The 13,078-nt window shown below is 36.3% G+C and overlaps 2 protein-coding genes across 2 annotated transcripts; one reads left to right on the top strand and one right to left on the bottom strand.

The window, feature by feature from the left end:
* The first annotated feature begins 4,506 nt into the window (after positions 1–4,506).
* On the top strand, positions 4,507–8,591 carry LOC137734859 (Tetratricopeptide repeat (TPR)-like superfamily protein). Its single transcript, XM_068474166.2, has one exon. It carries the CDS (start codon positions 4,784–4,786, stop codon positions 7,247–7,249), a length of 2,466 nt encoding a protein of 821 aa, XP_068330267.2. The 5' UTR covers positions 4,507–4,783; the 3' UTR covers positions 7,250–8,591.
* On the bottom strand, positions 7,851–12,646 carry LOC137734860 (shaggy-related protein kinase theta). Its single transcript, XM_068474168.2, has 13 exons — positions 12,154–12,646; positions 10,606–10,872; positions 10,361–10,453; positions 10,152–10,211; positions 9,767–10,039; positions 9,540–9,614; positions 9,330–9,386; positions 9,091–9,231; positions 8,944–8,994; positions 8,758–8,853; positions 8,590–8,673; positions 8,400–8,502; positions 7,851–8,319 (listed from the first exon to the last, which is right to left on the bottom strand). Exons 1-13 carry the CDS (start codon positions 12,214–12,216, stop codon positions 8,258–8,260), a joined length of 1,425 nt encoding a protein of 474 aa, XP_068330269.2. The 5' UTR covers positions 12,217–12,646; the 3' UTR covers positions 7,851–8,257.
* Positions 12,647–13,078: the final 432 nt, after the last annotated feature.

Here is a 13,078-nt window from a genome sequence, read left to right on the forward strand (position 1 = left end):
ATTGAGCTATTGGCTAGCATGTTGATGAGCTTTTGGCTAGCATGTTATTGAGCTATTGGCTAGCATGTTGATGAGCTTTTGGCTAACATGTTATTGAGCTATTGGGTAGCATGTTGATGAGTTATTGGCTAGCATGTTGATGTGCTATTGGCTAGCATGTTGATGAGATATTGGCTAGCATGTTGATGAGCTATTGATGAGCTATTGGCTAGCATGTTGATGAGCTATTGGTTCAGCCGTACAGGCTACAATAGGTGGCTAGCATGTTGATGAGCTATTGGTTTAGCCATACAAGCCACAATAGGTGGATTCGGCTGACATACCATTTCATATTGATTTATTTCACCTGAGTTACTTATTCTTGTTGAGATATTTGACACGGCATAGTTGTGAGATTGTTATTTTGGTTATGGTTTTGAGTTATAGTCACGCCTGTTATTTTCTGGGAAATTATACAGGTGTTACGGTGAGGGGTTACTGCCTTTGGTGATTGAAATTGATTTGAAAAGTTTTGTTTCGCTCACTCACATTTTCTATTTTTGCACCCCTCCAGGTTCTAGCAGCAGAGTTCCGTATCGACGAGGATTCTTGGCACTTTTCAGTATAGATGTCTTCTTATGATGGTATAATCATTATCTTACCTTACTGTACTATACATATGCTTTGTATCACACGTGAAATGGGTCCAGACCCGCTCATCGTGCACTCGTGTACTTAAGCACTTTTAGGTTTTAATTTATTCACATTTTATATACTATCATACTTTATGGCTTCGTCACCTTCCAGGTGTCAGCTAGCACAGCTCGATTCGGGGTCCTAGTGGACATTCCAGGTCAGGGTGTGTCAGTTGGTATTAATACTCCGAAATACATATGACGAACTTCATACAAACGAGGAGGGAAGAAGTGGATGATAACTTTTTTTTATTAATAACAATCTCCTTTCCAAAATGGGAATATTTAAATGAATCATATGAGAAGTAATTTTTGCACACATTTTTATTCCTTTTGACATTGAGAGGTAGATTTAATTCTCGCAAAAATAAATTTGAACTAAATTATTATAGTCCGCCCATTTTGAAGCTTTGCTCACTGCCTTTACTCCTTTGTGTAAATAATATTGTATGTATTAAAAAAAGCATTGATTTGAGAGCTTTAATGAAAAAGGCTAAGTTTATTTTAACCAAAAACCAAGCTATAACTTTATTTAATAAAAATAAATTAAATATTCATGAAATACCTTTAAATTTTAATAAAAATGACAAAGAAACTTAAATTTTATTGAAAATGACACAATTTTAATATAAAAAAAAATTAAAAAAAAAAGGACCTGACGTGCGTGCCTCTAGGCTGGTTTGGTATTGCTGTGCTTTGAAAAAAAAACTGCTTCTGCTGTGCTGTGAGAATAAGCAGCTGTGAAATAAAACAGCAGAGTGTTTGGTAAACTTTTTTGTAAAAGTGCTTTTGAAAAGAAAAAAAAAAAGCAGTATTATAGTGTTTGATAAACTTTTATGTAAAACAAATGTGAAAAAAAGCTGGTTTTTCAAAGCTGGGTTTTGCAACTTTGTGTTTTTGGCTTTTTTTCACCCAAAACTGTGAAAAAAAGCTGAAGCTAAATGTTTACCAAACATAAAAAAGCTCCTAGCTTTTTTTCATAACCACTTTTTTCGATAATCACCTCAGTACCAAACTAGGGCTTTATCACAGACACTGTTTATGAAACTGAAACACTATTTATGAAACGGAACACTATTTATGAAACTTGACGCTATTTATGAAATTGAACGGTACTACACTATTTATTAGTCAAGTTTCATAAATAGTGCCTAGTTCTTGGTCATGTTTAATAAATAGTGCCTAGTTATTGGGTCCAATTTCATAGATAGTGTCTAATTCTTGGCCATGTTTCATAAATAATGCCTAGTTATTGGGTCCAGTTTCATAAATAGTGTATAGTAATTGGTACAATTTCATCAAGAGTGTCTCTTTCTTGGTCCAGTTTCATAAATAGTGTCTAGTTATTAGTGCACTTTCATAAATAATGCCTAATTCTTGGTCGTGTTGCATAAATAGTGTCTAGTTCTTGGTCAAGTTTCATAAATAATTTATAGTCCAGTTTCATAAATTGTTTCCACTTATTGGTTTAGTTTTAGAAATAGTACCTACTTATTGGTCTAGTTTCATAAGTAGTGTCTTCTTATTGGTCTAGTTTCATAAATAATGTCTACTTATTGGTCAAGTTTTATAAATAATGTCTAATTCTTTGTTCAGTTTCATAAGGTTTGAAACTTAGACTCTCTTTAGTCCTATCAAAACACCCATTGTGCCAAAAACGATGAACCCAAAAGTGATCATTTAGATCAAAACCTTGAGAAGATTATGTCCCTAGTAATTATATTTAGAAAGTTGTTTTCAATTACCAAATTAAAATTCCCTCATATTTTTTACATACCTACAATAATTAAATGTAACTCTCCATCCAATTTCTTTTGCTTGTGTGTCATCTTGGAGAAATTTTTCCTTATGTTTGTACCACAAGTGGTACATCACATATTATTATGTAAGTAGTGAGAAATTTTATTTTTTATGTTATTAATTTTTTAACACAAGAATCTCACTACTTGTATAAAGACACATGGTATACCACCCCGTATTCCGGACATATTGAAAAATCTCTCGTCATCTTAACTACTATTGGGAAACAATACCACAAAAATAAAACTAAAACATGTATTAAATTTGAAGTCTTTCTTTTATGTTTTTTTTTTTATTCTTTGGCCCTTATCATTAAATAAAGGGAGTTTTAACGGAAAAAGCCTACGGAACTGTTCACTTTAATGAAAAACCACATTTTTACACTAAAAAGTCAAACCTAGTACTATTCACTTTACCATTTATTGTGTCCTTATCATTAAAACTCAAAGTTTTCAAGCCTTTTTTTTTATTAGTTTTCCTTTTGAAAAGAGTTAGTTGATGATTTTTGAATAAAATGTAAAGATTTGAAATCATTTTCATTCATTTTTCTTTAATTTTATCTGTTAAGGAGGGGATGTCATCTCTCTCAAAAAATGGGGATTACTTATAGGGCACACTTCGTTCTTTTACATCGATATGAACCGTCTAAGTTTTATGTCTATTCAAAGATCATTCTTGCTAAAAATTCTATTTAATCCAAAATCATATCTCATATAATTCTCATCATGAAACTTCAATATTTCTTATAACACTATGTTCATCAATTTTGAATACCAAAATTAAATTTTTTTTAATGATTTTCATTTTGATTAATATTTTTTTGTTTGTCAAACGATAGATTTTATTAGATTAGATGTTAAATTATCTACCAACAAGGTTCAAACCTACACCGTCATGTAAGGGTTCAACATCTTTTTACCACTATGGTAAATGATCACCTTTTTTTTTAAAAAATATTTTTCAAGAATGATCAGTTCAGATCGTTAAGAAGAATGGAGAGTAGGCTCCATAGTTCATCTCCATTCCTTTTAATAAAGGGAACTTTAACGAAAAGCTCTCTGTACTGTTTACTTTAACGAAAAACCACATTTTTACCCTAAAAAGTTAATCTTGGTACTATTTACTTTACCCTTTATCTTGTCCTTATCGTTAAAACTCAAAGTTTTCAAATCATTTTCATTAGTTTTTTTTTAAATAGAGAACCTTTATTACGGGATATACTCAGTCCAAACGACTAAAAAGAAAATGAGTATGCATAATGAGAAATGAGTTTATCACTTTTCTATTGCATAAGCATTTTACTTTTTTGGGGTCGAAGATATAAGAATTTTACGTACGTGAGTCAAGAAACACAACAAAGGATTCGTTTCATCGCGTCAACGACACCATTCTTTCACAAAAGAACTATCAAGTTATTTTCAAGACAAGAAGAAACAATTGAAACCTTGTTTTCTCTTTTTGAACAAAAGTAAAACCTTAATTTTCTTTCTTTTAAAAGTGTGGTATACAAAGTAAACATTAGTGTTGACACATTGGAATGACCAATGTGGTTATCTATGTCGTTTCATGCAGTTTATATTAGTTTAAAGTGGAATATCGTTTATTTAAAAAAGAGAAAAATGTAGCAATGACCCCTTAATTCATCAAAATATGCAGATATGATCTTTTTCATCAGCTCTGTCAGAATTTCGTCAAAATGGGTCATGCTAGAAGGTTCATTACTACAATTGGGTTAAAGTTGAGAGATCATTGCTCCAATTTGGTTAAAATTAATTGACCATTTCTTTAATTGAATTAAAGATATGGCAAATTGAATATCAAATTAGGATGTCCATTGTGCGACTTAGCCGAACTCCCCTCCCCTTAGTGTAAAAATATTGATGTACTAAAAAAAGTTGAGGGATTATTGCTACAATTTTTCTCATTTGATTTTCCTTATTGCCCTTGGTTTAGCTTCACGTGCGTGATGCGTGACTTATTTTGATAGAAGTTCTAACAGAGTTGACAAAAAGGACCATAGCTGTACGTTTTGATTAGTTAAGAACTAATGATCACTTAGTTGAGGAACCATCACTTTAATTAGGTTAAAGTTGATGAATCATTACTACAATTTACTTTTTAAATAATAAAACATAGTTTGAATTAATAAGCAAGCTTTGATATTCAAATGGGCCTGTATCCATTTTTCTGGCCCAATTTCAGATCAACTTGTTTCCTTTCCTTCGTTACATAGAATCCAAAAGGACATTGATTTCTTTCATCAATTGGATGATGTTGAAGTCAGCTATATTTGTAGAGTTCGAACCTTGATGATCTACACGGCCATTGAAAAGCGAAGGCTGGTTATGAACAAATTCAATTCAATTTTTATCAATTATTCCCATCAATCCAGATTCAATCACAGAGGACTGACCCGTTTCCTCCGCAGCACTGTGGATTCAACGGAGTCTAAGTTTCACTCCAATTTACTTCTCAATGAGCTGTCTAAATCCGGCCGAGTCGATGAGGCCCGCCAGATGTTCGATAAAATGCCGAGCAGGGATGAGTTTTCTTGGAACACTATGATAGCTGCTTATGCCAACTCAGGAAGACTCGCTGAAGCAAAACAACTCTTTGATGCGACCCCAAGTAAAAACTCCATCACATGGTCATCATTGATATCTGGGTACTGCCGAAATGAGAGCGAAAGTGAAGCTTTCGAGTTGTTTTGGCGAATGCAGTTCGAGGGGCACAAGCCCAGCCAGTACACGTTGGGCAGTGTTCTGAGGTTGTGTTCAACATTGGGTTTGCTCCAGAGAGGTGCGCTTGTTCATGGTTATATGACAAAGACCCAATTTGACAATAATATTTTCGTTGTCACGGGTTTGGTGGACATGTATGCAAAGTGCAAGCGCATATCAGAAGCTGAGTATCTCTTTGTGACTCTGCCTGATAGGAAAAACCACGTTTTGTGGACTGTCATGCTTACTGGGTACTCTCAGAATGGTGATGGGTTTAAGGCAATGAAGTTTTTCCGAGACATGCGAGCAGAAGGGGTTGAATCCAATCATTTTACGTTCCCTAGTGTATTGACAGCTTCTGCATCAGTCTTAGCACATAGTTTCGGTGCTCAGGTGCACGGATGTGTTGTTCAGAGTGGTCTCGGGGCTAATGTGTTTGTCCAAAGTTCCTTGGTTGACATGTATGTCAAATGTGGAGACCTTAATAGTGCAAAGAAGGCATTGAGAAGCATGGAGGTTGACGATGTTGTTTCTTGGAACTCCATGATTGTGGGTTGTGTAAGGCAGGGATTCGCAGAAGAAGCTTTGTCCTTGTTTAAAGATATGCGTTCGAGAGAAATGAAGATTGATCATTTTACGTATCCATCTGTTCTAAACTCCTTTGCTGCGATGAAGGACATGAAAAATGCAATGTCTATCCATTGTTTGATAATCAAGACTGGTTTTGACGTTTATCAACTTGTGGGAAATGCTCTCGTTGATATGTATGCTAAGCAGGGGAACATAGATGCTGCGGTTGAGGTGTTTAAGTGTATGTCAAACAAGGATGTTATCTCATGGACCTCCCTGATCACAGGCTATGTACATAATGGCTCTCATGAAAAAGCACTTAGATTGTTCTGTGAGATGAGAACTGCAGGGATCTATCCCGACCAGTTTGTAATTGCCAGCGCTTTGAGTGCCTGTGCCGAACTGACAGTTCTGGAATTTGGCCAACAAATTCATGCAAACTTTATTAAGTCCGGCCTTCAAGCCTCCTTATCAGTAGATAATTCCTTTGTAGCAATGTATGCAAAATGCGGGTGCATAGAAGACGCCAATAGAGTTTTCGACTCTATGCAAGTTCAAGATGTGATTACTTGGACAGCTTTGATAGTTGGTTATGCCCAGAATGGTAGAGGAAAGGAGTCCCTAAAGTTTTATGATCAAATGATTTTAGCTGGCGCAGAACCGGACTTCATTACCTTTATCGGCTTAATATTTGCTTGTAGCCATGCTGGTCTTCTGGAAAAAGGTCAGTACTACTTTGAATCGATGAGTAGGGTTTATGGAATACAACCAGGTCCAGAGCACTATGCATGCATGATTGACCTCTTGGGGCGCTCAGGGAAGCTTAATGAGGCCGAAGCATTAGTTAATAAAATGGCTGTGGAACCAGATGGAACTGTATGGAAGGCACTGCTTGCTGCATGTAGAGTACACGGGAACATAGAACTTGGAGAGCGGGCAGCAACAAACCTTTTCAAATTGGAACCTCTAAATGCTGTGCCTTATGTTCAGTTATCTAACATGTATTCTGCGGCTTCTAGATGGGAAGATGCTGCAAGAATCCGAAGATTGATGAAATCAAAGGGAATTCTTAAGGAGCCTGGATGCAGCTGGATTGAGACGAACAGCCAAATGCATACCTTTATGTCTGAAGATAGAAGCCATTCGAGGACGGCTGAAATATATTCAAAGGTTGATGAGATCATGATGTTGATCAAGGAAGCTGGATACGTGCCAGATATGAATTTTGCGCTTCATGACATGGATAAAGAGGGTAAAGAGCTTGGCCTAGCGTATCACAGTGAGAAGTTGGCTGTTGCTTTTGGGCTTCTCACCACACCACCAGGGGCACCAATCCGAATTTTTAAGAATCTCCGGGTTTGTGGAGATTGCCATACTGCAATGAAATTTATATCAAAGGTCTATCTTCGGCATATTATATTAAGAGATTCAAACTGTTTTCATCATTTCAAAGAAGGGAACTGCTCTTGTGATGATTACTGGTAGAAGATTCGTCTGTTAACTCCAAATGGCTCGTTCTTGGTGCTCTTTCTAAAGCCGGTCCACTTGCAACACTTCAAAGGTTAGGTTCCATCGACACCCTTCAATCCTGTTACGATCAAATGAACATCGACTTAAATGGTAATATAAACTTTCCCTTCTCTCATACTCTGTGATGTCACTTTTCTGTAAGCATCTTAAATCTGCTGAAAGCCAAGTTCTCAGTAATTTAGGTTATAGTTGAGAATCTTTTTTCGTACTACTTCAAAGCATGCTATTACATTACCGTTCATGCACATTCGGTAGGGTATTTCAGACTATGCTGGTGAATCTTCACTGAGGTCTATCCATGATACACTGTAACCCATTTTATGATCTGTAGCACAAACAACCGTTTTGGTAGGTCTATCTGAGAAATGCTGCTTCACGGACGACCGATTGTCATCTCCGTACTGAGACGCAGGTTCTTCGGAAGGAAATATATGGAAGGTGTATAATGTTAAATGACACTTGAGTTTAGTTTCAGAGGGTGTTTCAAGCATGATGTTTTTAGCTCGAAGATTAGTAGAACGAACATACAGATCTACCACCGAAAGAGAGAAGCAAATGAAGAAAGGCAAGTCGGAAAATCCACTCAAAGATTTGAATCTCTGTAATAGTGGAACAGCATACAATGAGAACCTGATTTCATCTAAATGAGACAACATGATTTAGCATTCACATGTAAAAGCTCTTCTTTCACAGTCAAGGTATACGACATACATCGCGAAAATTTGGTCTTGGAAACTTAGCCGAAGCAATCCCCACAAACACCCACCTGAAAATTCCACCCGCAAAATCTATTCGATCGAATAGCCTGCCACTTCATCTCCGGTGCGTACTTTCATTACTGAACTGAAAGGATCGAGAGACAGCAGACCCTAGGGGTGCAAGGCAGCATGGCTCATCTGAGCATCCAAGCAATCAAAACGGCATTTACATCGTGAACTTATGTGACCCCCTCAGGTTCGTGCATCAATTCCTAGCATGCTCAGGGATTAGACGATGTCGGAGTTCAGTGGGTGCTCCAGCCAATTCTGCAGGGCAATCGTCATCAAGTTAAAGACTGGAGGCGACAACAACGAAAACCAGACCATAGAATGGTGAAATATCTTACCTTGAGCTGTGAAATTGAACAAAGGAGGCAATGCTCGTCCATTAGGCAAACTCATGTTCGGGTCTCTCAAATCATCAAAGAAGGGGTGTGCACAAGCCTCCAACTAAAAACCAGGAAACAATTTAGCTTTAGACTTGTCCATATCACATACTTTAATCATAATTTATCAAAAGTAAGTTCATTTTCTTACAGTGGTACAACGTAGATTTGGTGAGTACTGGAGCAGCCTTGACACAAGATCCACTGCTTCTGGGGGCATTCGCTTGTGAAATATCTGAAGATAACAATCACAATAAGATTTCGGCTGAACAAATACATCCAATTGACCATAAATACTGAATTAAAATATTGAACATACCTTGTGCCACGGGTGAGCTTTGATCTGCGGAAACTTGAACTCTGTGTAATTGGGATTCATGCACTTTATTTCTTCTCTGGTTGGTGTCCCAAGAATCTAGAATAATACCCAAAAGAAAGATGAGAACACAAAATAGCACAAATATCACCACCATGACAAGAAACGAATGGTTTACATCTACTGTACCTTTATAATCTCCACCAGCTGATCAACACCACTCTCCCCGGGAAACAGTGGCTGTAATGATATCAGAAATAGTCATGAGATTCTGGAAAAATAAAACAAACCAAACTCATACAAGTTAAACAAGAATCTGACGTGCTATTCACGTACCTCTCCAAGAAGAAGCTCAGCAAATACACAACCAACAGACCACGTATCAATTGCAGTGGTATATTCTGTAGCCCCAAATATAAGTTCTGGTGCCCTATAATAGCGTGAACAAATATATGATATGTTGGCTTCACCAGGCACCTAAAAATGAGGAAATTAAAGAAGTCATCAGTTCCAAGACCTTCATGAATTCCAAATATCATCAAAGCACCTCCAGATTCACAGAATACGAAACATACCAACATCTTCGCACTCCCAAAATCACATATCTTCAGCTGATGCGTGTGGGGATTGACCTGCACATGCATCAAACCCTCAGCAGCATTACAATGACTGAAGATACAATCTCAGATCAATTAAAGTCGAACTGCTATGAATGAGAAAACTAATTCTTGTTCATACTTGATCAACACTAAGATTAAATTGATATAAACTGTAAGAAATCTTACCAGCAAATTTTGTGGCTTAATGTCACGATGGCACACACCAACAACATGGTGCAAGTAATTTAATGCGCGACAAATCTACAAAAAAGAAAATAATTCAGTTTATTATTACATAATAGGAATAAAAAAACCTGACAACCCACTAATGAAAAGGCAGTGGAGGAAATAGACACAACAACAAGAAAGCCTTTTCCCACTAAGTGGAGGAAATAGACGGATTCCAAAATTACCTGGTATGTATATAACTGCACATAAATAATGGGAATATGTTGGTTCATCCTGATATAATGCTTTGAGACCCGGTAAACAGTTTCAGATATATACTCGAGGACAAGATTGAGGTACAGCTCATCCTTGTCAGTAGTTGAAAAGAAACAGTGCTTCAATTGAACAACGTTAGGATGGTCAAGAAAGCGCATAATTTGAAGTTCTCTGTTTTTATATCTTTTATCCTGCAACACCTTTTTTATTGCAACTGCTTCACCTGTTTCCAGACACTTAGCCTGCACAATAAATTATAGTAAGCAAAGTAACAAATGACGTCGAGATCTGTATCAGTGGAAAACGGAACCAAAGAAACCTAAATAATGAACAAATGTAAATAATTCTAAGTACCTGAAAGACAACTCCAAACGAACCAGTGCCAACTACACGCTCTGCCATGTAAGAGATAGTCTGTAACCAAAAATGAAAAATTAGTCAATCCAGCAGAAAATGAGGTCATGCAGAAAGAACTTCCGAAAAAAGAAAGAAACAAAAAAAACAAGAATAACATGAGGACTTCCTAGGAGACAACATAAGAAATGCAGAATTACTAAGCACACCTGTTTAGGTTGTCCATTTCGACCACCTACTGTCGTTGCAATTATATGACCTGTTTCTGTTCCATTACCATTTATAATAGTTTCTTCCATATCCTGCACAGGGCAAGTTTACACAATTTACCCAGTAACCGATATTCACTTGTTTAAAACATGTCTTTTTCACATGAGAGTTAATAAAGACACATATATGGAGGAAAAAAGGATCACAGAAAAAAAAAATCAACGCCTGCCAACAAAAAAAATACCTTGTCATCATGGTGGTTGGCCTTCTCATCTCTAATTTTCATTTCATGCACTTCTTTGGGAAGCTGATTGTTACTAGATTTGTCTTCTTTGGTCTCGGTCTTACCTACTGAAGATACACTGGATGTGCTCGCAGCAGTTTCCAGTGACGTTGAAGCCATATGCTGCTCTAGACCAGTGGAACTTCCCTCAACAGTATTTGACTGTTTATTAGCCTTCTTCTCAGTTTCTTGATCCACCTTTGCTCTTTTTGTGGTAGAATCAATTCCCTAAAATGAAAAAAGAAATAAATTTAACTTTGCTAAATATAGATTCAAATGGAAAAAAAGAACTGCGCATCCAAATTACCAAATTGTGAAGAAAAAAAAAAATCCACTCAGCCTTCATTGTGTCATTAACTATTAGCATAATTGCATAGATCACCACGTGATCGTTTCATCACAACAAAATTAGGAAAGTACTAAAGACGTAAACATTAACATAAACACAGAAGATTTATATTCCAGAAGAGGTATAAAAAAAAAATTAAAAAAAAAAAAAAAAAAAACCCACAGCTAACTTGGCGCATTAAAAGCCATGCAAAACCATATGCAGTACATATGAGGCAAAACACGTTAAATTGCATCTCAGAAATCAATAGAGTATACACATTGTGATATACTTCAGTTGGACATTGTCCTGGAAATAAGAAGAAATCCAATATACTTGTCTAAAATAACAATTTGACTCATTGATGTGCAAACCCAAAGAGCCACGGCATTCATGAGGTAGAAAATCATTCTCGTCCAACTTTATAGTTTATATACATATATGTACATACACATATCTATCTAATATCCAAACACAAAGTAGGCATTACATGTGATGGCTCATACAAGAACCGAAAGTAGTAATTTGTTCCATCAGTTATCCCCCAAGATGCTCTTTCAAAAAACACTACTATCTGTGGTAACACAAACAAAATCCGACGCTCGCAATTAATTACAATAGAAATGCATCATGAAAATGCTATGCCAATCAAAACTAGCAGCCAACATTGAACAGCGAGCCATATACAAAAGTAACAAAGAAAACCAATTAAAATTCCATTTCAACTTGGATCAACTATATGCATAAGATTGAACATCCACTCGCCCCTTGGGCGAAAAATAAAAGCCTCTTTTAATAATATATAAAATACAAATGTTAATCAACTTCACTCAAATGATCCTTCAAATCCACATAATTACACACCCAGTAAAAAGTTGTGTGATACTAGGAAAATGAATACATTCATACATACATACACACATATATACTTTCAAGTCATATACTTCCCAAATTATAAATAAACAAACACAAATCCTCCACCATGTTTTTCTACATCGACTAAATCTTACCAGACGCGAGCTTCTGAAATCGAAATTTGAAATATCAAAAAACCAAACCGCCCTAAGTCAAAACATTCAACATTATTGCTTTATTTTCCTCCATTTCCAAACTACCAGAAACAAGCTCAAATCCTCCAAACCAAAACTAGAAATCAAATACAAACAAAAATTCAAACTTACAGGGTCCGACGAAACTGAGGTCCGTCCCGAAGCAATGCTCTTGAGCCGGCGCATCATATTCATCTTTGTTCGTTGTTCTGATTCAACAACCCAAAAACCCTAACTTGAATTTCCTCCCAATGAACAAGAAGAGAGAGAAATGCCAAGCTTTCTCTCTCCTCTCCTCCTTCTCTCTCGCTCCTCCCCTGATTCAAATCAAACACTGCAAATCCCCCAAAAGAGAAGAATCAAAGGAAAAGAAAGGAAGAAAAAAACCACAAACTCCCTTTCTTCCCTATCCCTCTCTCTCTACAATTGTTTTTGTAGTCTTCTCTCTCTAGAATTTATCTCTCTGTCTGTTAGCTGTTTTTTTTTTTTTTTTTTTTTTTTTACTTTTTATTTGGGAATTTTGATTCTGCGGTCAAACTTGGACAGAAGAAGAAAATCATTCATTCCAGCCTTACACCATTTCTTTATTGTACCTTGGTCAAAGGTTAAATTCCAGCCGTTGATCGGATATGATGGAGGATCAGACGGCGCGTATTTGCGGATTTTCCATATAAAAGAGGAGATTTTGAAACGGAATATTCGGGTGAGAGTGCCTTTTTGACTGGTCATTGGATGGTTTGTCTTCCAATCAAGTTGTTAGGAGGCAAGTTGTCTGCTCTCTTATTTGGGTGTCCTTCCTATTTATTTCTATTTGTACGGTCACGATTAAATCACGTCAACAATTTATATTCTTATTGTTTTTTGTCTTATTGTCTCTATTAAAAAAATGAATAAAAAATGTTGACGTGGTTTAAACATGACCGCATAAAATAGAAAGGGATAGGAAGGGCACCCAAACATGAGGGCAGACAATCTGCCTCCAAAGGCTGAGACATTTTCTATTTCGACTTAATTAACTGTGTTGGCCCGAATGCCGAACGAATCGATCTATTTTATG

The sequence above is a fragment of the Pyrus communis genome, chromosome 7 (assembly GCF_041283825.1).
Source record: "Pyrus communis isolate YQ-2024b chromosome 7, ASM4128382v1, whole genome shotgun sequence".
Taxonomy (NCBI): Eukaryota; Viridiplantae; Streptophyta; class Magnoliopsida; order Rosales; family Rosaceae; genus Pyrus; species Pyrus communis.